Source organism: Triturus cristatus, chromosome 9 (assembly GCF_964204655.1).
Source record: "Triturus cristatus chromosome 9, aTriCri1.1, whole genome shotgun sequence".
Lineage (NCBI taxonomy): Eukaryota > Metazoa > Chordata > Amphibia > Caudata > Salamandridae > Triturus > Triturus cristatus.
This window is the reverse complement of record NC_140592.1, coordinates 767,800,849-767,828,447: the sequence shown is the minus strand read 5'-3', so window position 1 is coordinate 767,828,447 and position 27,599 is coordinate 767,800,849. Positions and strand designations below refer to the sequence as shown.

The 27,599-nt window shown below is 46.7% G+C and overlaps 1 protein-coding gene across 6 annotated transcripts in view; it reads left to right on the top strand.

Annotated features, from left to right (window-relative positions):
• KIAA0586 (KIAA0586 ortholog) overlaps window positions 1-27,599 on the top strand; it is a 622,715-nt gene that overhangs the window by 317,248 nt on the left and 277,868 nt on the right. For all 6 annotated transcript variants that reach the window (XR_014968769.1, XM_085626122.1, XM_085626120.1 and 3 more), the window contains exons 21-22: window positions 6,486-6,661; window positions 16,353-16,515. Coding sequence is in view for 5 of the 6 variants with exons in the window: in XM_085626122.1 (XP_085482248.1) it covers window positions 6,486-6,661; window positions 16,353-16,515 (339 nt within the window). In the remaining variant the exon portion in view is untranslated. The remainder of the gene's footprint in view (window positions 1-6,485; window positions 6,662-16,352; window positions 16,516-27,599) is intronic.

Sequence of the window (27,599 nt, the reverse complement as noted above, 5' to 3'; positions counted from 1 at the left end):
CGTCTTCGACCTCATCAGCGTGGACTGCTACAAAAGTTTCCGAATGTTGCTGGCGCAGAGATATTCACAAGGTGAGGAATCCACAGGCAGATAATGTATCCACCAGAAAAAGCGTTACCGAAGGTAAGTAACTTGTTCTTCTGGCCTTTTAAATAAATTATCTGATAGAGACTACTAGCCGCAGATTCCTTAACGTAGAATTATCCTCAGGCTTGAGACTGGACCCAGAAATCTCTGCGTGCCGGGGGGCGGCACCACGTGACTCCACCCCGACGTCCTCCGCGGACGTGACGTCAGCGAGGTCACATAAGCCCCACCCCGGCGCGCTAACGTCAGTTTTCTTCTTTTCCGCATGCAACGCGGATCTGGATCGTGTTCCAGGCCTTCTTTTTCCGCGTTGAACGTTTTCTTGAGAACAGTGTGCGAATGCCTTCGGGCTTCAAGACGTGCTCGTCTTGCGCGCGTCAGATGTCGGCAACGGATCCTCACCCCTTTCGGCACGCATGTCCAGGTCAGCGTCATCGCCGCGTCCGTCTCCCGCAGACGGCTTCAGGAACTGCCGCTTCCATCTCCGGCATCGTCCTTCTCCCAGGCTGCAAGGGCGTCGCTCACCTGTTGGTAAGTGTCGCAGTTTGTCCCCGAGGCCCGGTCCCCGGCCTGTTGGGGGCGTGGGTTCTCCGCGGGTGGTGTGGCCCCGTGCGTCGCCACCCTATCCACCGTACCTAGGCGCAGGGGCGACCAGAGCCCAGATGGAGGCCTATGTGGCAGCCTAGCAGGCCTCTTTGGCTCTTCATTCTTCTCCTTCTCTTCCTGGGACATCTGCGGATCCATTGCTGCATGCGGGGACTCATTCGGCGCCGACCGGTTCGGATCCAGGTTTGGAGGATGTGGTGCCGTCGGGTGTGGCCCTTCGGGGTTCCCTCCTTCGGACCATGGCGCCTCTGCCTCGCCTCAAACCCCCACGGGGGACCCTGTGGTGTCGCGGAAGGTTGCCGGGGCGTGTTCTCTAGTCCCTCTCGGTCCTCTGGGCAGGCGGCGGCCTTGTCCGAGTCCGAGGTGACGCTGCTCAGGCGCCGGCAGCTGCTGGCCCTTGCGGCGCCGCAGGGGCCGGCTAGGGGTCTGGGCGTGTCCCCGGGACCCCCTCGTCCCTCCACGCAGGCGGGTGCCTCGTCGGAGTTAGAGTCGGTGCCTTTTCGGCGCCGTTCCTTAGCCGCCCCGGCTCCGACCCCGCCTCGTCGCGTTGTGGTGGAGGTCATTCTGGTCCACCTTCCCCCTTTCTGGACTTGGCCTTTCCTTCCTCCGGTTGGGCTGGGGGACGGCCGCCTTAGCTTGCAGCCATCGCCCACGGAGGAACTGCTTTCCCCGCCGCGGGGCCCAACGGAGGCGAGTACTGCCTTCGCTCAGGCTGTTTCCACGGCTGCGGGAATCTTGCGCATGGGCGATCCAGCTACCCATTTCCCCACGGATCATCTGCTGGAGGTCCTCCATCAGGGTTCTAGTGGTCTGGAGCAGCTTCTTCCCTTCTAGGCTTCGCTTCACACTTCTCTTTTGGGGGCTTGGGGGCGTCCTGCCACGGGGGACCCGGTGCCCCAGCCCCTTCTGCACCGCCACCGTCCTGCCACGCATGATCCCGTCTGTCTTTCCCTCCACCCTTCTACCAGGGGCACTCGTTTACAGACTGCCTTTCCCTCCCTGCCATCGGTGTTGTGTTCCCCCCCCCCCCCCTCCCCCCCCCCGTCACGGGAGGCCCGCTGGCTAGATTCCTGGGGCGCAATATCTTTGCCTCCTCCAGAGCGGCTTTGCGGGCCCTTAACACTCTTTGTGTATTGGCTAGAGCCACTTCTTGCTTATGGGATTCGGTGGAGTCCCTTATGTCTTCCGCTTCTCAGGAGGGTTCTTGTGTTGATCTGCGGCACCATGTGTTGGATGGCCGGGAGCTTGCGGCGTTTATTCTTCGCTCGGCACTGGCTACGGGATAGTGTATTCCCTGAGAACGTTAGAGAACGGCTGGTTGACCTTCCCTTTGATGGCGCTCTTTTGTTCCACGCCCCTGCAGATTCTGCCATTCAGAGGTTTCTTGCGGGGTTTCGTCCTCCTCCTCCTCCTCCTCCCCCTCAGGGACCTGTATGTCAGTCTGTGTTTAGGAAGGTGTTCTTCCGTTGTTTTCGTGGGGCTTTGTAACGAGTAGCCCCGGTTGTGTCTTCTGTGTGGTTGATGTGCCTTAGGGTCCTTGGTTGGGACTTTGGTGCTGTTGGCTGCTGGTCTGGCCCTTTTTTGACTTGTGGTTTTGGCTTTTGGTAAGCCTGTGTAGGCCCTGAGATTAGGCCTTCTGTGTATTGTTTATTGGCTGAATGGCAAGCTGTCTGCGGTTTTCTCCGCCGGTCTTTCTGTATGTCCTCTGCTGCGGAAATTTTTTCCTAAGAGGTGTTCCCATATTCTTGTAATGTAACATATATTACATATCCTATGTGGGGTAATGGTAGCTATTACATAGTTCTTTCATGTGCCGGGGAGGTGTGGTCGCCCTTTTGGGCTCCTTGCTCTCCGTGGCATCACGGTACATCGCAGGTGCGATCTTCTTGCCGGTTGTTTGAAGCGGCTTGCGTTGCGCCCAGGTCCGTCCTTCTCCTGGTTCGCTACGTCGCTAGGCCAGTCTGGCCTGCTGTCTGTGGCATCGTGTTGTAGCGGTTCCGCACTTCTGTCCGGTGTTTCGGCTTAGGTTCTGGTGGACGGCTTGGTCCGTCCTCCATCTCTTTCTTTTCTGCTGGTTCCACTTCTTTTGTGGGTCTGTGTGCGTGTGTGTTTCTGGGCCGGCCCCCTCCCCTGGGGTGTGTCCTGGCCCTACCTGGCCTCTGCCTTCGGGTGCCGTTTGGCTTGTCCTGGTTGCACCGTTTCGTGGTGTTGCCTGCTGCTAGCTGCGCATGCCTGTGCAGGCCTATTTGTTCTAACCCACCATTGTGGCCTTTGCCTATTTTCCCTTGTGAACCCTGCCTATGCTTCCGCTGGGGCTTGCACGACTGTGCCTCTCTTTTTAGTCTGCGCTTTGGCAGTGGAGCCGTTCCTGCCCTGTCTGCTGCTTGTGGCTGAGGTGTGTTCAGTTTTTTCTGTCGCTGTGTATGTGTTTCTTACGGTGGGCCCTGCCTCCGGTTCTTCCTCCTCTCCCTAGGGTTGAGGTGGCCCTTGGGTTCCTTGGGGCTCTCAGACGCTGTCTGCCCCTGCGGGGTGTTGGGCAGTTCTCCCTTGGTTGGGCTTAAGGATATCCTGGCCTTTCCCTTCTTGTCCTTGTGACATGTCCCCTGCAGGGGCCCTGTCTCTCCTGGTGGGGAGGCTCTCTCGCAGGCCCTCCTCCCTTCTGGGTATGGCTAGGGTATCTATTCTACATTAAGAAATCTGCGGCTAGTAGTCTCTATCTGATGTACAAGTTACTTACCTTCGGTAACGATGCATCTGGTAGAGACGATTCTAGCCGCAGATTCCTTTACGACCCACCCTTCCTCCCCGTTCTGCGAGGACCCTCTGCTTGGGTTTCTGCAGTCGCCTCCCTCTGAGTGGCTTGTCTTCTCTGGGTGTCCTTTTCGTTTTCTTCTGGTCAGGCATCCCTCCAGCTGGTTTCTTTCCAGCGTGAGGGCCTACTTTTACTCTTTCCCTCTGTTGTTAGAGTTTCTGATCCCCACCGGTCTTCTTTGTTGGGGGTTCTTTTGCCTGTCCTTTGACCTCCTACTCCTTTAGGGGGTTATGGCCCTTCTTGGCAGTGTGGTCTGCGGATCGCTTACCTACCCTTTGTCCTCCTACTCCTTTCAGGAGGTGGGGCCATCCTTGGTGGTGTAGTCTGGGGATGGGTGCTGTTTCTTCTCTGTTCCGGGCTTGTGGCCCTTCCCTTTGTAGTTGTGGCTGCAGGCTCTCTTTCTGTCACGGCGCTTTCACATGCTTGTGCCTTGGGTTGTGAGGTGGTTCCAAGGGGTTTTGCTTGCGCCTTTCTTGCGATGGCTTCGCTGCTCTGGCCTTCTGTTGCTTTACTGCCACCTGCTGCTTTTGCCTTGACTTGCACAGTTGTTCCTCAGGGTGGTGCTCTGCTCTTTTCCTGCTCTGGCCTGCTGTTGTCGCCTTCTGGTGCCTTGGTGCCACCTGGTGATGTTTCTTACCTTTTGTTTCTCTCTCTTTTTGTTTCTCGGGTTTTTCGCAAACTGTTCCCATGCTCTTCTCAGTTTTGTTGTGATGGCTCCGCGTTGTGACGCGGAAAAGTTCTCCGAAGCAAACTGAGGTCAGCGCGCCGGGGTGAGGCTTATGTGACCTCGCTGATGTCACGCCCTCGGAGGACGTCGGGGCGGAGTCGCGTGGTGTTGCCCCCCGGCGCGCAGAGATGCTGAGCAAGGAAGCTTTCCGGGTCCAGTCTCACGCCTGGGGATAATTCTACGTTAAGGAATCTGCGGCTAGAATCGTCTCTACCAGATACATCGTTACCGAAGGTAAGTAACTTGTACTTCAGACTACTAATTGCATGAATCAGTTTTAAAGGCATTCCAACTTTTGGGGCCTCTCATTTGAAGCATCTTCTGCTGTATTGAAGCTGTATTTGTTCTCTTTCTCCTTATTTTTGCTCATTAACTGAAGGCTAGCAAGCCTTCACATTTTGTCAAGTGTGCTTCATATGGGAAGAAAGGTATGAAAGGGACACAGCCAGTGAATAAGGGTCCCTTTTGTAAAGACTGAAAAAATGTACTTCCTTTCACACTTGGAGCAGTGAGTCAATTTGGCTGCCCTAAAGGTGTAGTATAAACTTTCCCCTCTCCACCACTGTCCTATCAGCCCAATTTTATTATTTTTCTTTTTTATGAAAAACTTGCTTGCTCCTTTCAAATTCCTTACTGGCATTTACGTAAACATGGGTGTTATGATAGGCTTTTTAAACAAATAATGAAAATTCACTTTGCAAAACGTGGTCTGGTATCCCAGTAGATATTTGCACAAACAAACCTCCATGCTTTATAAAACACATATCGCTCCAAAATGCAGAGATATGAAAATGCTTTCTTAGGCAAAAGTACCATCGTCATTTAAAATCAGTAAATGGCAGAGCTAATAGGTCTGTTTTGGGCACCAGTGTTTTGGTCTTGTTAATGCTTGTTTATTTTTGTCATTGTTTTAGCCAAAAAGTTCTCTTGAAAAAGCTATTGGGTCCTGGTTAATCTTAAAAAACAAAAAATGCTAAAATCAAAAATATTATTTTGATCTCTAAAACTGCACATTGCTATTGTAGTCACTGAACCATTTTGGATGTGGATATCCTTCTTGTGAAAGGACAGACCGTCATCCCTCACATTGAAGTTGGGGATTTGCTGACGTGGGCTGACCCATTGCCCCATGCTATAGTGGGAGGAAGACAAATGTGAATGACACAATAACAGACCAGTGGATGAAGAGGGTTGGCTGAAAAACCCTTTAGGTATGCGTATTATGCATACATTTTTAGTAAAATGGAAAGGTCTTTAGTAAAATCAAAAGGATATGGCACATCCTCTTGTTTAAAACGTATTTATAGATGCTAACAACCCAACAAACTTTAGACGCATTTCCTTGTTCCCATACACTTTAGATTTACTAGAAAATATTGTCATGTATCATCTTCAAACTCACTCAACCGGTAGGACTGTTCGATAAGGCCCAAACAGGTTTAAGACCCCCAGATGAGTACAGAGGCGGTTGTGACTTCCGTGGTAGATGATCTGAGAATGTTTACATGTGGTAGAGGTATTGACACAATAATATTAGGTTTTTTTTCTGCTGCGTGTGACACTCTGCTCATGGAAAGGTCCTTCAGTGAGTCAGCTCTTTTATAGTTAGGAGGATCCACCCATTTCCTCTTGGACCTTTTACATCTCATTTCACTTGTGTCAAATGGAGGGTTCCTCAAAACCCTCAGTTTTCCCTGGCATGTTTATTATCCACAAGTGTCCTTTAGCCAGTCTTCTGTATGGCTGTTTAAATTACCATGGAACCAAACTATACCTAATCTCCTCCTGCTGATTTATTTATTCCACCAACTAGCTGCATGAACTCAATTGTCCCCGCTAAGCATCACACATCTTTTCTATTAACTACTACTAACTACCTAAAGAAACTAGAGTAAATACATCAAAATGATATCCTTGAGAGCACAATACTAACTCCAGTAACCAACAACCACAGGATTTACCAGTGACATTGGGGTGCCAGAGCAGTGTCTTGCCTGGTGTAAAGCGTACCAGGATAGTAGATATTTGTGACTTGGGCAGCACCACCTGCTATTTGCTCCCCTTAAATTGTAAGCGGTGCAGGGCTGATTGAAATAAGTTAAGATATGAGCTCCTATCGAGAGGCATCTATGCCATTTCATAGTAAGGGCACATGGCAACTCAAAAACAGGAAGCAAATTAGGAGTGGAGTTTGAGGGAGATGTTTTACAGTGATGATTTTGAAATGTCTCCTTTTGTTTTACTTGTCTCTAGTGGAAACGGCAGGTGCTGAAGGCCTGCAGCTATTTGTCGATACTGGCGTACCTGTGGACTCAGAGTTGATTCGACAGTATGTGAATGAAGCGGTTGCAGAAACAGTCGCAGTCATGCTTGGAGAAAGAGAGGAGAGGGAAGTGCAAACTGTTGCTCCCAGCACACAAGATGTTGTGGTAATGAGCCAAATGCATTTTACCTTTGTCTAGCTCTTCTTTTCCAGGTTTTTGAGTGATGACGCGCACACACGCACACATTTTATCGCACCATGTAATTTAGCGATACCCTGGGGTGTGCTATTTATTGGGTGTTACAAATAGCACCTATTACTAATTTCTGGGGAGTAATGTAGATTTGAGTGCTTATTTCACCAAAATCCACATGGCATGGTAAATACTATACACTTTTCCTCTGTTGAATTGTCCCGCCGAAATTTAATGACGGGTGAGGTATTTAACACACCTGGGAGTTGCCGGGTGTGGTAAATACCACCAAACTTGCCATTCCAACCTCTGCACATCCTGGGGTTTACCCAAAGGTTGGAAAACTGATCCTTTTGTAATCAGGGCTTGAGTATGTTCAGCCCAGGACAAAACATCTGAAAAAACCATCTGTGAGGTGCAATTTTAATTACAGTGAAACAGAGAGCCACAGGACACTCACGCTGCTCTTCACTGAACAGCCATGGCAGGTTTGTATCCGATGGTCCTGGAATGTAATGCCACCGTGTGGAAAAGAGATTGAATGTATGGCAATCCAGAGAAGTTATCATTGAGATTAATTAAAGCCTTCCAGCTATGAGCTTTTGTTGTTTTAAGTAAGTCACCCTCAGTGGCATGGTTATAGTAAGACTTGAGTTCCGTAGCTATTCCATAGCAGCTCAAGCTACCTTTTTCCTAACCGGTCTCAACTAGACTAAAACATGTATGGGATTGCTACTGTTCCCATTCAAACATTGTAATCTCACACATTGAAGGTTAATGTCTAACTCTAGTCACTGTATAGCTTCTAAAAAGCGTACGATATTTTAGAATGGTCAAGACAGTGAATGTAACATGCGTCAAAAGATTTATGATTGTCCTAACATTTTCAGGAGCAGCGATTCAAGACCAAATTAATGTATAGTATATAGAAGTAGAAAACACTAAATCATGCAATCAGCTTGTGGATTCCATGTTAGTCTGTAGACATGATTGTCAACTCTGCTCTTTTTGGATCCCCAAATTCCTGACTGTCTGGAGTAACGCTACAGTTTTAGTCGACTAAACTGCCCAGTTTTCTAGACAGCAATGCAGGAGCAAGACAACAGTAGTGACTATCCCCAAATCAAGTCTTCCCTGTATCAATGGCAAGATAAAACTTATGGGTGATCAGGGACTCGAAAACAGCACCTCAGAGGAAACTAATTTCTAAACTATGTGGTGCTGCCCAGGGGCTTCCACCTACCCAGTGACCGTAGTGCATGCTTGCTAGAGGCGGCGACTACTTGCTGGATATTGACTGGTCACCTTTTTAGGTCTTAGTGCTTTGGGGGTACCCATGTCCCTAGGGACTCATGGGTTCTGTTAACCTTACTGAACCTATGTCTTGGAATCTGCAGTCATGGTCAAGATATTACGGTTCCAGGAAGATCCACAGGGTGCTGGGCTTCTACAGAATTTGAGGGACTACAGATTTAGGATCTGAGTACCACCAAAAATTTAAGCATCTGTAACACTGGGAGAAGAAGGTTGATTTGAATAGTTTGGGATTTTGAAACCATACAATGCTAAGAAACCACTACACCCCAGGAGTCTTGGATGTGTGTTCCTGAAAATTCTTTGTTTAGAAGCCTTTCCAACCTTTCTAAATGAGAAATCAGCAGGAATAAGTGGTTCATTAGTAGAAAATGTTAATGACCTTCCGTATCTCTTTGTATGATGAATGCTTCTTATGGCGATCTTGCCTACCCTCTTATGAAGATGTTCTTATTGGTTGGTGGTGGTTTTTCTGATTATTTATGACATTAGCGTCCGGTTGGATACAGAACATTTTCAGCAACATCTGGTCCTACTTGACTTTGGGTCAGTGCCCAGTTACAGGAAATTATGTAGGGCTTCGATAAAAACGTCACCTAAGTTATTGATGTCAGTTTTTTTTTTCCATAGAGCACAGATCATTGGCTCTGGAGTTTGACTTGTCTGTGATTTCAATCATTTTTCTTTGCAAATTTTGCATGGACTGAACTGTGGGGATGACGTCATTAACCAGACATTTTCATTAACTTGATCAACATTTCATGTTTAAAAGCAGGCTGAATTACTCCAGATTATGGCAACCTTCTGAGACTCTGGAGTTTCCGCAGTTATTTCATGCCCTACGAGTTAGACATGCTTCAATCTCATGAAGCTGCCTTGCAGTGTAGATTATTCTCTGAGGTATATGAATGCCCTCTGTAAGGCAGGTATGAGGGAGTGGAATTTAAACCTGTACCAAAGTCAGATGACTTTCAGGACCTATTGAGTCAAAGATGTTGCCTCAAAGAGTGTGTCAGAAAATGGAACAGAGGCACTCTTCCATAAACTGTTCCTTCCTGCCTGAGCCGTTATGGTCTGGAATGTTGGTTCTAGGTGAGGGGAGCCTCAGCCGCCCCTTAAGTTCAGCCTACATCACTGGTTTCTTATCATGCTTCTTGGGCATGCTGTTGCCATGATCGCATCTTCTCTGTGATAGTTCTAGACTGAAGATGCGGAACCCTTTTAAGAAACATTCTGGGATTCTCTTGAATAGCAGTGGTGCTTTTTATCCCAAAAACCTATATGCACTTTGTAGTCAGATGTTATTCAAACTGTCTCTCATCTCGGTAAAGTATCTTAAAGGCAGCTACTCTCTGGCCTGAATTTCTTTTCCACTCTTGAATGTGCATTTACTCTCTGGTTCCTGATAATAATGTTGATGTTTTGACCCCATAACGTCCAGCAATAGTCAGTGCCATCTTCAGTTGCCTTGAACACGACCTGAAAATCTGTTTAGTAGGTCTGTTTTGTATACTGAACATACTTTCTGCGGCAAAGGCAGGTGAGTACATGCATAGCTTTTTTTGAAAGCTGTGTCCATCTTATTATGTACTTGAATTGTCAAAGACTTGCTCTGCAAGCAGTGAATTGGCGATCAGAGAGCCTGGCCAAAACAGAGTCCACTTGCACCGTCTTAGGGCAGAAATCATGTGTGCCTTGTAGAGGATATGATCCTGCCATGATTCGTGGGAATGGAATTCTCTCAGGCTCTCTCAACTCACTGGGACTAACCTCCTGCAATCTTGCTGGCAACATAAATAATCCCCATTGGATTTAGGAGGCAGAAGCAGACGGCGGTCAAATAGATACAGGCTGTCTTTCTCCCTCTGTCAGTATCAGCCTCCCCATTAGATAGACAACTGAGCAAAAGTGTTTTTCTAAGTATATTTCCCTCTTCCCTGAAGGAAACATGACATTTTTATTACCGTCTTTCGTTCTAGGAGCCATGGAGAGGGTGTGTGATTCTTAACATCTCGGGGTTTTGTCGTTAAGTTAATTTGCATTATCTCCTCTGTAGTTTATTCTGATTATTTTTTGAGACAGTACAGGCAAGTACTGCACTTGCTTTGTGTCACTCTCCTCAATCGAAAATGTCATGGATTCACATGCTTGAAACATTGCAAGTTGTGGAGGTGGGAGCTTCCGGTCACTTTCAGAAGCAGCGCATAACAGCAATCAGAAATAGAACAAGCTAAAAATGTAGGTTGGTATCCAGTTCACCTCATTAGAAGCAAACTAGACTGCAGCCATTGAGGCGGAGGAGCTCTGAAATCCACTCCCTTAGAGGCCTCCATGCTACTGCATGTCATGTGTGCAGGAAGTCTCCACTGAGTTCTGCTAATTTTTCCCCCTATTGCTGCTTAAACTGACTGAACATTTACATTTGTTTTTATAACTTATTGTGATACTTACCCATTGGGCAGCTTATAATTTGGGATTTTTGTCTCTGGGGACATTTTTGATTCTGCGAGAATTGATATATTCTGCTGTGGCTGAGACACCGAAGAAGACCCTGTGGGGCTTGTGGCAAGAAACACCTTCATTCAGATGATGCACACAATAAGTGTATATATTTCCATCATCCAGACCATAAGCAAGTGCAAAATCTGTTGAAAATTCACAACAAAAACTGTACGGGACAGAGAAAGGGGAGTCTCTTTAAGGGTGGATAAGTAAGCACTATCATTGGATAAAGAATTCACTGAGGCTTCTGTGCCATCCACTTTGGTGGAAAAAAAGGCTCACAAACTGGCTCTGTCAAGCTCTGACAAGGGGAAACTTCCTCTTAAAGTCTCTGCTATGGATGGCCGTGCCACAAGGAAACCCCCATTGAAGGTGACTTGAAAGTCTGAGATTAAATCAGCAAAGTGCTCTGACATGAGTTCTTCCCTCAGGTTTAGGCCAGTTTACATTGCTGTTACTGAAAACATCATTGACCACATCATTGTTGTCGACCAAGAAACCTTTGTATCCTTCATTGAAGGCCATGGTACTGTTTTCGTTGACCGCTGGCTTCATCATCAACATATGAGTCGTTATCCTTGCCATTGAAGACTTCCTTGACTAGGACTCCACCAATAACCACCCCATAGCCGAAGACTCTGCCAGAGACCACACCAGGAACAAATACTTCCTCATTATTCTCGACAATTGTGGAAACTTCTGTGATCTCATGGACGACCTGGTTGATGGTACACCGTCAGCGAAAAAATCAATTTCAGCTTAGCCTGCACCTAGTTTTGCTTATTGCATTTTGTCCACTCTTCTGCACAATCATATGTCACCTAGCAAAGTGTTGTCAACATACTGGCAACGTTTTTTAAGCCTTGCATTGATAGTGGAGATGAGGACTCTGCGATGACGGCCCTCTTTGACCTGTTTGACCTGCATACAGTGCATCAGATTTAAATGAGCAGGATGACCAATACTCTCTACAGCTTCATCCTTCTCCTAGCAAGGTGATTCCTATTGTGGACCATCTTTGGTCAGAGGGCAAAAAGCTTACGTACAAACCAGTTTTAGTTTCCACTGTGGTACCTCATCTTGAGGAAAAAAACGCAAGCACCAGAGAACACGCCACTTTGTTTGAATCGTCATCCAAAAACTGATTCTGCATTTGCACAGGCAACTCAACAGCACTCCTGCAATCCTTTAGCAATTTGTATAACACCTCCTTATAGGAACGGTTATCAAATGGGTGCTTCTAGAAAGCAAGTGTCTTCTCTGACAGCCATGTCAGTCTGTACGGCCGATTCCCTAGCCATCCAAAGGTACAACTGACAAATGTGGAAGGACATAGCTCTTTATCTGGAGCTAATACCAGAAGATAAAAGAGAGGAGACCAGTACAATCCTTCAAGAAGAAGAGAGAGCATTCATGGCTAATGTCTAGTATGAGTTTCAGTTAACTGGCAAGGTCTGCTGTCCTGCGATGCAGTGGCTGTCTCAGCTGCACCTCATTTTGTTTCGAGGCACAGGGTTACATATTGGATTTACCCTATGATGGGGAGGCTTTGTTTGGGTGTCATTTTGATGAAGTTCTTCAAAACAATAAAACGTACATCCTAACTGCTAGGTTACTAGGGGTCCTTCAAGCTAGTTGGCCGCAGTCCTTTTAAGGGACACCAGGGCTAGGGGATCAATCTTTTTTCACATTCTATCAACCCTACCTACAATAGCAGCTGACACATCATCCTTTCTACATGTGACTTTATTACCCTGCTCAGAAGTCCCAGGATTCAAGAATACAGTGACTTCTTAATGGTGACAGCTTCTTTCCACATCATACCCCCATTTGTGGCATAGAGGTATCTCTGTTTATCTACAGGAATGGTCAGTCATCACTTCTGATAAATGGGTACTGGGCCTCATCCAGCTGTAACAGTCCCCTGAGTGAGGGAGGAACTGGCATGCCACCCCCCCCCCCCCCTCCCAGTGGGTTCAAATTAGCATTTTCCGCAGCTGTAAGCTGTAATCTTATCAATTATGTAAAAGGGAGCCCTCACATCCATCCCAAAATTCCAGCAAAATAAGGTATGCTATTCAATACAAGACAAAAACAATTGTTCTAAATGATTACTATGTGCTCTTGTATATGGCAGAATGTTACATTGCTGAATTTGCAGGATGCGTTCTTCCACATTTCCATACATGTCAAGGATCAAAAGTATCTCCGTTTTCAAGTAGCTGGTCGCAGCCACCAGCTTTGAATCCTACCATTTGGCCTCAAGTTGGTTCCTTGCATATTTAAGAAGTGCATGGCACCAGTAGCTTTGTCCCTTCAACTCCATGTTAATCAGGCCTTCTTTTACCTGGACAAATGGCTGATAAAAGGGAGATCGCAATCTGAGGCAACACCATCTACCACCACATGTCCAAGGCTCATTTGCAGGCTCAGTCTAATGTTGAGTCCTACGTAATCCCTTTTAGTAGCCACTCTCTATACAAGTGATGGAAAGGCATATCCTATGAGACCATCGCATACTCTGCATACGAAATACTTCCTGATTCTTCCAAAGCGAAAAGTGCACAAGTATGCACTTACAAATCCTTATTGGGGTTGATACTTCATACATACCATTTTTTCTAACTTCTGTCTTCATATGCGTGCTGTACAAGATGTATCGGACACACAGTTAGTGCAATCTTAAGGCTTCTTCGGGGACAAAGTACTCAAATCAAATTGGGTGGCACCAATAGAGCTGGTATCAATACAGACCTAGCCATCATGTCCAGTGTTATCAGTTATATTGTACAGACGCCTCAGTAGAAGGATGTGGAGCATACCTTCAGCAGATATCAGCAAGAGGATAATGGACTCTGGCAGAGGCACATTTGCTTATTGATGTGCTACAACTCGGAGGCCTTTCTACATTTGTTCTCAAGATATGTTAATTATCAGTTTTGAGCCAATGGACAAGACCATGTCCATATTCTGTCTGAACAAACAAGGGAGAACACGCTCACAAATCCCATCAGAAAAGACTCAATGCTTTTGGACATGGGCGAACCAGGAAGGTATCTCCTTGAAGGCTGAACACCTGCCTGAACGCAGCAACGACTTCTCAGCGATGCTCAGCAGGTTGGTTGGAGAATGCAAAGAGTAGGTATTAGATCAATGCAGGCTGCTCCAGGGAAAGTCCACTCTTGACCTCAGAAGGATGGGAGACTTATTTTCCATGACTTTGGGTGGAACATTTGCCTATATTATTATTTTCACTGTTTCCGCTTGTTTCTGTAGACAAAAGGGAAAACTGCTGGATCATCCGGATAGCCCCCACCTGGCGCAGGCAACACTGTTCCATAGACCTCCTCCAATTGTCTTTTGTAATCCCCATATGCCTAGGTAGCATCTCATTTCTTCTGTCTCTCTGCAGCATATATTTCATCTGAACCCTCAGCTTGACAGCTTCACAGCCTGGCTCTCAAGCACAATGAATTTGCCAGCATAGACATTTCAGAAATTCTTACTTCAGCAAGAACCCAGACTAGTAACAAGAGTTACAGTTCAAAGCGGAAATGCTTTTATGCTTGATGCATGTCAAAATGTATGCATCCACTTCACATTTGGGCACAAGAGTTCCCACTCTGTCTTTTGCAGTTGTCACAATCAGGACTCAAGTATACCTCAGTTTAAGTGCACAAAGTTTGGCTTTGACTCATTGCCTTCGCTTTTGGGATCCAGAGTAATCAAAGAATTTTAAAAGGTCTGTTTCAGGGCATGTCTAAAATTCGCTACTGACGAAGAATTACTGCGAAGAATGTTCCTTCCAACAGTTAAATAGGACTTTGATCTGAATGTACCACTCTTTCGTCAAAAATCCCTTTATTGCGGCTGGAAGAGCATTGCACTCCCTTGACATTAGAAGAAGTCTCTATTTCCTTCAAACATACTGATCAACCTTTTGCATCCTATGGGCATTTCAATAAGGGCAATACCCTTCTGATATATATGTCTATAATGATGCTGCTTGATATTTTGATTCAAATGTGAATATATGGAAGATCCAGTGCTGGAGAAGAAATAACTTATTTAGCTGTATCTGCTGTTCTCCAGTGTTCGTGTCTTTGATGGATTCACATGCAGCCCTTCCTTCTCGTTGCTCTGACTCACCCTGGTTTTTTTTGCTGCTCATACAAGTGCTTTGAACTCTGAACTGTGGTTGCTTCTAGTAGAAATGGAGATCAGAGCATATTCACCTCTTTATCAGACATTTGGGTAATCTCCAATGAAGTGTATTGGCTACTAAACTAAAATATTTTTTAGCTTGTTTCTTTTGCGGATTGGTCTAATTTACTACTATTACCCCATTTCACCAGAGGATCGTATCTTCATGACTGAGAATTAATAAAGCATGTGAATCCATTAATGATACCAAAGCTTTTCAACCGCAGTTACAGAGAAGTAACTTGTTTCTTTTGTGTGATCCCATGTGGGTGAGGGACGCCACTGAACTAGAATAGAAAAGTCACCTATGGCATCTCTTCAAAGCACTCTGTCCTATGTGTCTTCTCATTCTGCAGAATTGCAACAACTAGTTACCAAACTGCCAAATACAATGAGCTCTGTTGAGGGATGCTTGCATACTTACCTGTACGATGCAGCACCCCCGATTATCCTATACATTCCAAATGGCTTCTTCAGTGCCACCATTAGGCTGCCTCTACCAGGCTGCACAGAGGGTCTAGCTCAAGGCTCCACCCTTACAACGTGCACATCTTTGGCACCAACATAAAGATAATATCTCGGACAATGCTGAGTCTAGTGATATAGATTATCCAATCGATTGTCCAGGTAAATTAGTATAGAGATTTGATTGTAGCTCCTTAGATTGATGTTTAGTATTTTCCAAATAAAGGTTTCTTGTCAGACTCAGTGTCTGAGTTCAGGAACACTTCAGTGGACATGTGTTTTTCTTTAATCTGTATATGCCACTCTGCTTTCTCAAGGCATTCTTAAGTTGTTGTTTGGTCTTTAATCGAGTAAGATGGTCATTAAACATTATAAATCTGTGGTTCACTTTTTGTGTGTTTGTGATGTAAGCTTTGGGCTGATGGGCAGGAATTGTATGTATCCTCCAACCAGTTTGGAGGGTGAAACTTGTTTTGTTGAAGTTATTCAATAATATTCTTTGTGTTTGAAAGATTAAATCCAGCTCAAGTAGTACGAATTTAAATTTAGCAGGAGGGATGTGGTTGCAGAATATAAGAATTGTGTTAATAAAATGGATATGCAAAGTGTATTTAACTCCAAAAGTGAAGTCTGTGCTGAAAACATGAGAGAACCAGTTGGGTCACCATGTGAAACAACAACTGGGGTAATGGACAGAAAACATGTGAACTCTGTTCTTTTCTGCTGCCACATGATTTGAGTGCATGCAGATCACAAATACATAACAGCATTATGCAGGCCCTTTGTTCACACCCTGTTACACAAAGTACTCTGGTTGTGCGACTGCCTATACTCCTTGAATGTCATTGCTTCTTAAATTCTGTCTTTTTGCAGTATGTCATCAGGTATACAAAACACCTACCAAATATATAAGTGTTGGAGACTAGACTTCTAGCCATATGCACCAGGAATGCATCTACTGATCAAAAGACTAAGGGCCAGATTTAGAGTTTGGAGGAAGGGTGTTCCATCACAAACTTGAAGGATATCACGTCCGCCTTATTACAATTGCATTAGGAGATAGAATGCTACATTGGTGTACGCTCCTGTTTCTTGGTGTAAACTTAAAACTGGGGGTGATAGATTTGTTGTATGAGGATTTTTGGATATGCTCAGTTTAGGTTACTGATCTTTTTTTCAGGATTCTTGCCCACGAACTCCACTGGCTACTCCTCAGTGCACACCTCCACGCACTCCATCTCCTGCTGAAATTGTAAAGTTGCATGTGACAACTCCAGTCTTATCCCCTCAAAGTTCGATATCGGAGGATGAAGCATCAAAACGGAAGTCTCCAAATAAAGCAGGTAACCTAGGTGGGAGAAATGATTTACAGAACAGACTGTTTTGTTAATTGGACATCGCAAACCTATTGCGAGTAGTTTTAGACTAGCCATGCACTATTTGTTCGTCTGTGCTAATTAACAAATCATTAATGAAATGCCTGTTATAACCTTTCAGTTATTGAGAATTAATTGAACCAAAGCACCATTCCAAAACTGACTTGTTTTTTCTTAATTTTATATATTCCAATAATTGTATTAAGTAGATCATAATATGAATTTCTCAGATATGGCTTAACATGACTCCCACATTTGAGGAAGGGTAAGCAGGGAAGTGAAGACAGCAAGCAAAAAGCACAGTGTACCCCAATGCGCAGTAAGTTTAAGCTGCCTCTTCCCCTCTGACCCCGGTAGAGGCACGTTGGCAGCTGTTTTGCCCCATATGAGAAGATAGAGTGTGTAAATGCCAATAAAGTAATTGATGTCCTCTGTCCATGAAGATTGTTGCTGGTGACACTTTTGTGTGTGCATATTTCATACTTAGTAATCACTTTGAGTTTCACTGATTGCCTTAAAGAGGCCTACATGTCATTGTTCAGACATCCCTTCCACATTAAAGTATGGCTCCCCTGCGTATCATTGTGTAGGAGTAGAGGAGCTCACAGTGTCAGCCCCACAGCTCATATATGTTAACTTTGATACAGCTCTCAAAATCATTTCTCTATTTGGCATCCTCTTCATAACAATTAAGACCCCCACCCTCTTCCCACTCTTTTAGTGTGCCCTTTGATGCTCTAGTGGGCTATTTGTAGACTTTAGTAAACTCTACCCACCCTATCTGTGTCTGAAATTCCCAGTTCCATTGAGCATATTCATTTTTGGTGCACCAAGCCTGTTTCTAGTTTTGGGGATGTGGTCGAATTTGTGCTTCGCTCCTCAAGAAGCTTTAGTATGGCCTCAACTTGGGTAATACTCTGTAGTATAGACTCTTTCTGCAAAGTATTGAGGGGTCTCCATTCCTCTTTTCGGCTTTTGAAAGTTATGCCTCTGCACTGGCATCTCTGGAAGAGGGCGCCTCCAGTTAGTTCTCCAGCATAGCTTTGGCTGCTTCGAACTCGTCAGTCTTTGCATTAGACAGCAGGACCAACCAAGGACTCTTGCCTGCCAGTGCTTTCTCCAGGCTTGCACCTCTATTGCAGCTGCCCATGAGGGAGCAGGATGGGATCGTTTTTGCTCATGCAGTGGTCAGGTGGTCCATCTGAACTTGATCTAGGAATCACTCAGCTCGAATTGATCCTGGAACCAGTGCGTACCCTCTTTCTTTTGGCACTTCGGGAGTAAGTACCCCCCACCTTCAAATTGGCACCCGCACAGTACGCCGGCAGCACACTGGATAAACTGAGCACCTGGATTCATTCCACGACCAGTGAAAGGGCTTCTGAGCCCATGCCGCTGTTTATTGTTAGAGCCGCACTCCCCTTGTTTGTGTAGAGGCATCCAACGGGTCCGAAGGGTGGACAATTGTACACTGACCTAACTTGACCGATGTGCACTGTCGAGCACATCTACATCTGTATAACTATGTTTCCACTTTTAATTGTTAGAGCTCTGCCCCCCCCCTTACCCACGTAGACGCATCCCACACGTCCGAAGGGCAGAATTCAACTTAAAGTGTAAAACCATGCCGTAACTTCCCCCTGTAGCCGCACTTATTTCAGAGACCTGTAGAGTTCTTAGCGCGACCGAAGTGCACAGTTGGCAAAATTGATCCTTAGAGTAATGCTGCTCACATGCCTACCTGTGTAAACATTTTTCCAGACCATGTTATTACTTCCATTAGAGATGTTACTGATTGTACAGTGACCAAACTCAACAGATGTGCACTATAATAACCATGTTGTATTTGCTACTGATGCACCCATGATCTTGAAACATCTAAAGCATGGAACAATACTCTTATTATGCCTAATACCATTCAGATTAATTTGTTGACATTGTGACTACATTTTTTGAATATTGCTTTTATACAGAACTGTATCATGAACTATAAGAATCATTCAAATCTTTGTGTGAAGGAAAAGTATGTGCAGAAACAAAATGTATATCTAGGTACCTTTGTTTATAAGACCGCATGACACTTGGGAACACCTCACATTGGTTATGGGGACCCTTCACATGTAACTTTAACTTTAACTCACATACACTCCAAGTTGACTTGCTGCCTTGCCTGACTTGTACTTTAAGGGTGCACACAATGGACCTATACCTAAACGCCACCTATGTGACAACACCCACACTGACTAAAGCGCTGTGACAAAAGTTGCATGCCAGCACCCCACACAATATGAATCCTTCAGAGATCTAGTCACACACCATGAGACCAACCTAGTGTGACTAAAACTATAAAGACATTATGAATAAACTAATAAAGTTAGATGACTTGCGCATATGTGCATGTGAATAATAGGCATCACCTACTAACTAAGATGGACCTCACACAAAATATCAAAACCTTAAATCTCACTACCTTTTGAAACCTCACTACCTTTTATAACTACTCACAAAATCCCTATCCTCTCACCTCACGCATTTTGGTGGACACACCTACTTATGAAGACCTAGCAACTTACCCTCAACCCCACCATTTCTATTCTTGCCTCCTTAAAAAAGCCCCAAGCTATTGAGCTGCTTAGTGGGCGAAACATGTGTTGACTGCCCACTGCGTCCCAACGATGTACATGTATAACTACCTGATGAAAAAGTGTATGATGGAGACAAAGTGAACCAACCACAAAATTAACCAAAAATTACAAAGAGACAACAACAGCTTTGAGTTTCTTTATAATTATAAGAGTACACACACTCAATCTTCTTCTAGAAATCCTATTCTCTTAAACAACATACCCTGTTCAAAGACCTGGAACTCATTTTAAAACTGGCATGGTTCCTATCCAAACTACAATGGGTACCATAACTCCAAGATACTGGTTACATTGCTCCAGGATCTTATTGACAGGAGCTGGAAAAAAGAAGTGGAACACTACAACTGACAAGGTATGATGGGATAGTGGTGGCGTGTGCTTCCTTGAAGGAGAAGTGCCATCTTTCCTGTCTCTCCAGGCTGCTGCCTATGTAGCTGGTTTGCCATGCTTTTCTTTGACTTAAGCACTATACGTGGATTTGATAAAATCCTGTTTTTGACTTCCTGTTTGTTTGATTTGTCACATAAGTGCTGTGCTGTATAGCACAATGTATGTGGCAGCTGCCATTTATTTTACTAGTGTTTTATTAATGTTATAACATTACAGCCTTTAGTTTTTATAGATACACGCTCACTTAACTTAGCACGCTCATTTAGCACTGAAGTCAGTGTCTTGCTTTCATTGGCCTTGTATGGTGCTTGATGTGTTTCCATTTTCAGAGCTCCTGCCAATGAGCTGGTAGAAAATGTAGCGACCACATGTTTAGGGTGTTGCCTTCTGATTGGTCTGCAATCAATTCTCCTTTGGCCTGTGCCCAATCTGGAACTAACAAGGGTTCCAAATATGGACTGTGACCAATCATGGTCCAGCTTTCCATTTCTTATTGTTTTGCCTAGTAGGCCTTATGTAGCCTGTAACCCAGTGATCCTCTAGATTGTAATCAGATCAATAGGGAGAGATTGCTCTCTCTCTTTCTCTTATTCTCTCTCTCTCTCGCGCTCTCTCTCTCTCGCACGCTCTCTCTCTCTATATATATATATCTATATATATATTCACTTAAAAAACCATAGGTTTCACACATGTTATAGTTAGCTGTACATTTCACTCGTAAAAAACCAATGAAATTCCACGTTATAGTTAGATCAGGTAACTATAACTTGCGCGCCCACAATAAACTGCTGATGACGTCACATATTACATCACTCATGACATGGTCAGTGACATCACTCATCACATCAATGATGACATCTGAAATGACACATTGTGGATTGCGGTCGCGCAAGTTATAGTTACCTGATCTAACTATAACGTGGAATTTCATTGTTTTTTTACGAGTGAAATGTACAGCTAACTATAACATGTGTGAAACCTATGGTTTTTTAAGTGAATTTGCAAGGTTTTTTAAATGCTAATTCCTAACTATAACGTGTGTGAAACCTATGGTTTTTTCAGTGAATTTGTACGGTTTTTTAAATGCTAAGTTATGTATTTATTTTTTATTTTTTTTCTGATTTTTCACCGTGCGCACACCCTGCGCGCACGGTGCGCTTCCCGCACCGTGCGCGCGCTGTGGGCACTCTGTGCGCTTCGCGCACCGAGCGCCCACGTTGCGCAGTTCATACCGTGCGCGCCTCGCCTTTTTTTACACAGTAACAATTTTTTTTTCTCCCTTGCGGGTCCTTCAATTTATTTAATAAATGTGATTGTTATTTCGTTTTTTTTTAAAATTTTTTTTTTTGCCGTGCGCATACGGTAATCTTACCGTACGCGCTCTCCGCGATTTTTTTTTTAAATTATTAAATGTATTTTTCGTACTTTTTGGTCCTTCGTGGACCCCCTGACAAACGCTAGGGGGTCTGCAACTCTCTTCGTTGCCCCCTTTTCACGTTATCCACCTTTGTTTTTCAGTGCGAGAGACAGAAAATGGCGGCCGACACTTTCTGATTTCGACCGATTCGAATGTTTACAGTCATGTAACCACCAATCAGAATTGAGCTCACGCACGGCACCGTACGCGTACGGTAAGCTTACCGTAAGCGCACGGAGCGCGCTTACAGATATATATATTGATTTAAATGCTATTTTCTCAGGACCTACTGAACAGATTTACACCAGACCTGCAAAAGGCACATCTCTGACCTGAGGACTACCTCTCTGCCAAATTTCAAGTAATTCTGTTAAGCCGTTCGGGCTGTAGCTCGGACTAAAGGTCCTATGGGAAAATGCATGGGGAAAACGCGTTTTGGGACCCCCCTTTTTTCTCAGCCCCCGCTTGACGAATCCCCCCGAGACTTTCAGGGTAGGAGCGGAGCGGAGCGCCCCACCTATTTTGAAAATTTCGCGAGGATTCGTCAACCGGCGCCAAAGTTATTCCAAATAGAATGTTGCGGATTTCCTATGGAAACAGGGTCCTAACTATAACTATCTACTGGCGACCGCCAGTAGATTATATATATATATATATATATATATATATATATATATCCTGTTCAGAACATTGTGTACGCTTGAACTGAGATCTCAGGTCTTTGCACTCTTCAAAGGGTGACGTTTCAGACCTATAAAATGTATTGCTTTAGCTAAGGCCTGCCAGCTTTGCTGTGTAGGCCACAGATCAATGACAATGCGTCATGCAGGACTTGGCAGACTGACAATGTTAGATAATTATGCCTGATGAGCCGAGCTTGGCTATGTTGTAAATTGATGCATACTGGAGGGAAGAAAGATTGGAAAGAAGTCTAATGAATTCTTCTTGTTACATGAGTGATAAATGCTCAATTGCTTATATATAATTTTATAGAGAAATTATTTATCACATTGAATACACTGTAAGTGTGTACACTTTTTACACATTATTTTCACAGTGCATCACCTATAGAGTTATTAGAGTAGCACTGTATCTATGTCAGCAAATAAAGCATAGTATCTGAAAGAGACATCTTGCCGCAGATTCCTTGACTTAGAATATCCCCAGGCGTCAGACTGGATCCGGAATACTTTTTCCCCAGCAGTACCTCTGCACTCCAGGGGATGTCGTCGCCTTGCTCCGTCCTGACGTCGTCCTCGGAAGTGACGTCAATGGAGCCATATAAGTCCCCCCGGCACGCTGACATCAGTTTTCTTCTTTTACGCATCCCAATGAGGATTCGGGAGAAGGGGTTCCTCTGGCCTGTTGTGTTTTTCAGGCCTTCTCGACGCCTTTTCGCGTCTAGAACAGTGTGCCGATGCCTGCGGGCATTAAAGTCGTGTGAGACCTGTACGCAGCTGATGGCGACGGATCCACTCGAGATCTGTATGTGGAGCTTGGGTGAGCACCACGACTCCACGGAGTGCGACACCTGAAGCCGAAGTCCCAGCGAGAACGACGAATGAAGTTCATCTCTGCCCGTCTCTAGCGGAGGGGTCCTAGCGGCGCAGATATTCATCCCACGCTGAGGTTCCTGTTCGGGACAGGTCCCGGTGTCGTTCCCGGGGATGTCGCTCACCTGCCTCGGGTAAGCATCGGCAGAAGTCACGGAGGTAGTCAACCTCGCGGAAGCATGATGCCGGGGCTGGCTGCTCCTGGTCTTCACCGGACAAGGGTCCTCAGGAGTCGACCCCGGCCTATCCACCATTTCCTGGTGATGGGGCGACTCGGACCCAGATGGAGGCCTATTCCAGGGCCCTGCAGGCCATTTTTGGGTCACCCCGTCTCACTGGCGCACCTTCGGGCCCATAGGGACTCAGGTCGGGGGTTCGCCCTCGGTGCCGACCGAGTGCCTCGATTCCGGTTCCGTAGTTGTTGTGATGTCGGGACATGGCCCGGAGGGGCATCCCACTCTGACGTCTGACCCTCCTGCGGCGTCTTCACACAGAACCTGTGGGGCTCCCTGCCTCATTGCTGGATGCGGCTGCAGCGCGGAGCGCGACTCCGAATCGACGCCGTTCCTCCCTGCAGATTCCCACCTCGGTGGAGGTCGAGTCAACGCCGGGCGGATGAGTCCTCTTCGGGGGTCGTCGACGTCGATCCGACATCGGTCGACGCCGGTTCCCTCTCCGGCTGTTCCTCTGTTGGTAGAGGAAGTGACACCAGAGGGTTCTCCACCCCCAGGATTGTTTCACTGCTCCACGGAGCAGGTGCCCATGGGGCACTGGCCGGCTCGTCATTCTGCGGAGCCTCTGTCGTTTGGTGGACAGATTAGTCTGCAGCCGTCCCCTACTGATGACTTGCTGTCACCGCCTCGGATGGCCACGGAGACTAGCGCAGCGTTGGCGAGGGCGGTTCGCAGGGCTGTGGATATCTTGCAGATGCAATCGCCCTCTGTCTCTCTGCCTTCGAATCCTTTGTTGGATCTTCTCCACCAGGGCACAGTGAATGCAGAGCCCTTGTTACCTTTTGGCGGGTCATGATGTCCTTCTGGGAACCTGGGCCAGACCCTAATCTAGGGACCCCGTGGGTTGTGCTATTGCACATCCCCATCGCCCGGCTCTGCATGACCCTGCCTGTTTGTCCCTCCATCCTAGGGCTCAAGGACTTGTGGTCCAGGCAGTGCTCACTTCCTCTCCTCCCCCGTTGCTTCCTCCCACTCGGGAGCCTAGGTGGTTGGAGTCGTGTGGCCACAATGTCTTTGCATCCACCAGCTCGGGTCTTCGGTCCCTGAACATGTCCTGTGTGTTTGCTCGGGCTACTTTTGCCCTTTGGGACTCAGTCGAGCAACTCCTTCCCTCTTTGCCGGAGGGCCCTCGTGCTGACCTTGACCGCTTATTCGAGATGGCCGCCACATGGCACAGTTTTCCATCTGGTCTGCCATGGACACCACTGACTCCATGGTTCGAGCTATGGCCAGGGCAGTTGCTCTGCATCGCCATGTGGGGCGACGCGATGGCAGTTTCCTGGAGAAAGTTCCGGAGCGACTCCGGGATCTGCCCTTTGATGGGGTCAACCTGTTTGACAGACATGCCAACTTAGCGGTCCAGCGCCTCATGTCTGGGTTCCCATGACTACCATGGTTTTAAGTCCTCAAGGTGGACTTTTGATTTTGAATGCAGTATTGTCACTGCTTTTCTGGTTTCCGTTTCTGGGTTCAAGACGTTATTTCCCAGACGGGTTGTATGGCTAATCAGCTGTGTTTTTCTCCTTCCTTTGGTACAGCTGGACAGCCGTTTATGAATTTCTTTTTTGGCATCTGCCTAAGAGCTTGTCTCAGGAGGTTTCCCTTGCTTTTTATAGAGATGTGACGTACCCTATGTGGTGTATTCGTTAGCTATTATGTAGCTGTGGAGTCCTCCTCGTATATTTTCTGTCCCTCTGGGGACTTCTATGGGTTATACTGTAGGCTTCTCACTTCGTTCAGTCTTCCTGCTGTGGTAGGATGCTGCCTCTGAGGAGACCCATGGACTGGCGTGGCCGTCTCCTGGAGCTTCTGTGTTGCAGCTTACGGTTGTTCCGTAGCACTCTCCTGCGTCTGTGGATGCAGCCTGCTCCGGTGTATTGTTGGGTTTCTGCCATTCCGGTTCGCGCCAGGAGATTTCACGTCCTCCTGTCTTGCCTTGGCTACTCTTCCACCCTTTGTTATGTTCCTGGCAACTTTGGCTCTTTTCAGCATGAATACGCGTCCATGTGGGCGCCTTGTTCCGTTCCGCTCCGGAATGGTTTCTTTCTGCGTTCTAGGTGGGCACCACATGTGGATCCACACTGGGTGTGTACGATGTCACCAGGGCCCGTAGTATTATTCCCTGTGCCACTGTCTTGGCTGCGTTCTCTTCCTGTAGTATTGTCTTCTTCCCTGGTGTTGGGAAGTTCTTGAGCTTTTCGCTTGGCTCACACCCTGTCTGGGGTTTGCCTATGGGCAGTGGAGTCATTGCCGGACAAGTCTCTGCTGCGTGTTGACTTGTGCCCTTTGCTTCCCTCTGCCCTTTCCCGGCTGGGGTTCTAGTTCTTCTGTTTGTTGCTGTACACGGCTCAGGTGGTTCTCCTCCTGGCCTCTGCTGCGATTTTCAGTGGACGTATTCTGTCTCCGGATGATCACTGGCATCATCCAGTCAGTGTATATATACTTTTTGTGACACTCTTGTCTGGGTGTCACTGACTTCTTCATTAATGTGGTGGTCGGTATCTCTGCCTGTATCACGGAAGCTCAGTTCTTCCTTCCCAGATCGGGGGGTTGGTGTCGGCCCTTTTAGTGGATGGACATTGTATGTCCTGCTATGTTTCACATCGGTGCAGTTGGTACCTATTGGGGGACCTCCTATTCTCTAGGACTGCTCTTTGAGTTTACCCTTGGTTGTCCCTTCCATAACTTTTTCATATATTTCTACATGCTCTATCTAGGTCATGATGTGTACACACATGAGAGGGCAAGCATACATAGATTTCCCTGCTGTGGTGTCTGGAGATTGTCCCAGATTCATTCTCATTCTCTCTCTCTCTCGCTCTTTCTCTCGCTCTTTCTCTCTCTCTCTCTCTCTCTCTCTCTCTCTCTTTCTCTCTTTCTCTCTCCCTCTTCTCTCTCTCTCTCTCTCTCTCTCTCTCTCTCATTCTCTCTTTCTTTCTTTCTCCCCTCATGGGAGATAGCTTTGTGTGTGTCCGGCTTGCCGGTGACCTTTGGTCATTGTACCTGTGGGTATGGTTGGCTGGTTGACTACCTGGTGCTGTGCCTGTTTTTTCTCTGCCGACGCCCAAATGCTGTTGCTGTTACGTCTCATTGAGCTTGTGCCTTTGTGTGGTGTGGTTCTCACGGTACACAATGTCTACTTATTCCACATCTATGCATCTCCCGGTAGTCGTAGTTTGTATGTCATTTTTGGGCATCCACTGTTGTGCACGCTCACTTTGTATGTTCTAACTCTGTCATACTGTTTAGTCCCTTCTCTGGGACTTTTTCTCTTATGGATCCTGTACTCAGTTTCTCTTTCTTTTGCAAACGTTTGTGGCATTCTTCCATAATGCACTGACCCTTCTGGTTCTGTGATTTCGTTTCGTCCCTGTCTGGACGAAAGTGGGCTTGTACCATCCTTCGACGGATTGTGGTACCTTGCTTCCCTTGCTCATGCTTCCACACTGAGCTCATGGGTCTGGTGTCAGCCACGCTGGCATTGCTGAGCTTCATGGGTCTGGTGCCAACCACGATGGCATTGCTGTCTCCACCTTGTTCTAGCCAATGCTATTGATGGATTACTTCCCTTGAAAACTTGGTGCCTTTTAGTCGCAGACTCTTCTCCAATGGGGTATAGCTTTGGTATCTGTTCTAAGTTAAGGAATCTGCAGCAAGATGTCTCTATCAGATAAACGAGTTACTTACCTTCAGTAACGATGTATCTTGTTGTGACGGGGCCCCTCGGGTAGCACCAGGGACGCAGGAGGGTACGGACTGGTGGACACCGGTGACGAGGGTCCCTAACGTTCTTCCTTCTCCACAGAATGAGTGGGCAACGGACATAGAAGAACAGTCTCAGCCGGCCGGGACCGGGCCCTTTAACTGGATCGAGCTCGGCGCTCAAGCCCCGCCCTGGGACGACGTCACGAGGCCGGGAGATTCAAAAGGAGGCGGAACCAGGAAGTGGACGGACGGGGAGGTATTCCAAAATACCATGAAAGCGCACCTGGAGTCCCTACCAAAGGCCGCAGCTGATCCGGGAGTACCAATACCCGTAGAAAGACGGCTTCCTTATTCCCCCACGTCCGGAGTGTCCTTACAAAAATACGTTGCGGGAGAAGCCCCTGATGCGTTTTTGACCAACTTCGAGCGAGCCGCTCGGGCTTGTGGGTGGCCGGAAGAAAAATGGCCTTTTTTCCTAGCACCGCTACTGTCAGGGGAAGCTCAGGCTGCTTATCAGGTGGCCAACCCCCGAGGATTGACAGGCTATCAAGACATTAAAGAGGTCATCCTGGAACACCTGGGGCTCGATGCAGAGGCGTACAGGAGCAAGTTCAGGAAAGAGAGAGGGGTGCAGGGGGAAAACCCTAAAACTTTGTATTTCCGTCTTAAAATGGCTGCGGACAAATGGCTCAAACCCGAGACTAGTACCAAAGAGGAAATAATGACGCGTCTATACATGGAACAATTTCTGGAAGCTTTACCCTTCGGGACTCAGAGATGGCTGAAACAACACCCCCATTTATCCCCCGAACAAGCGGTCGACATGGCCAAGTATTTCGCGAGGGCACAACCACGGTCTTACCCCTTGGAACAGGAGAAATCGTTCAAAACCCCAGTGGGAGCCAGAAGCGAGAGAAAACCGGCCCTTCCTCCAGCCATTCCCCGCCCCAAGTCCACACGTTTCGATGGGCCCCCTCCTAAAGGACCTCAATGCTTTGAGTGTGGCGAATGGGGCCACATCGCCAGACTATGCCCGCGGAAAAGGGTAGACGAGCCCATGGATGTGGGGTATCTTCCACGGAGTGTCCTATACTCAGCTGAGATGGGT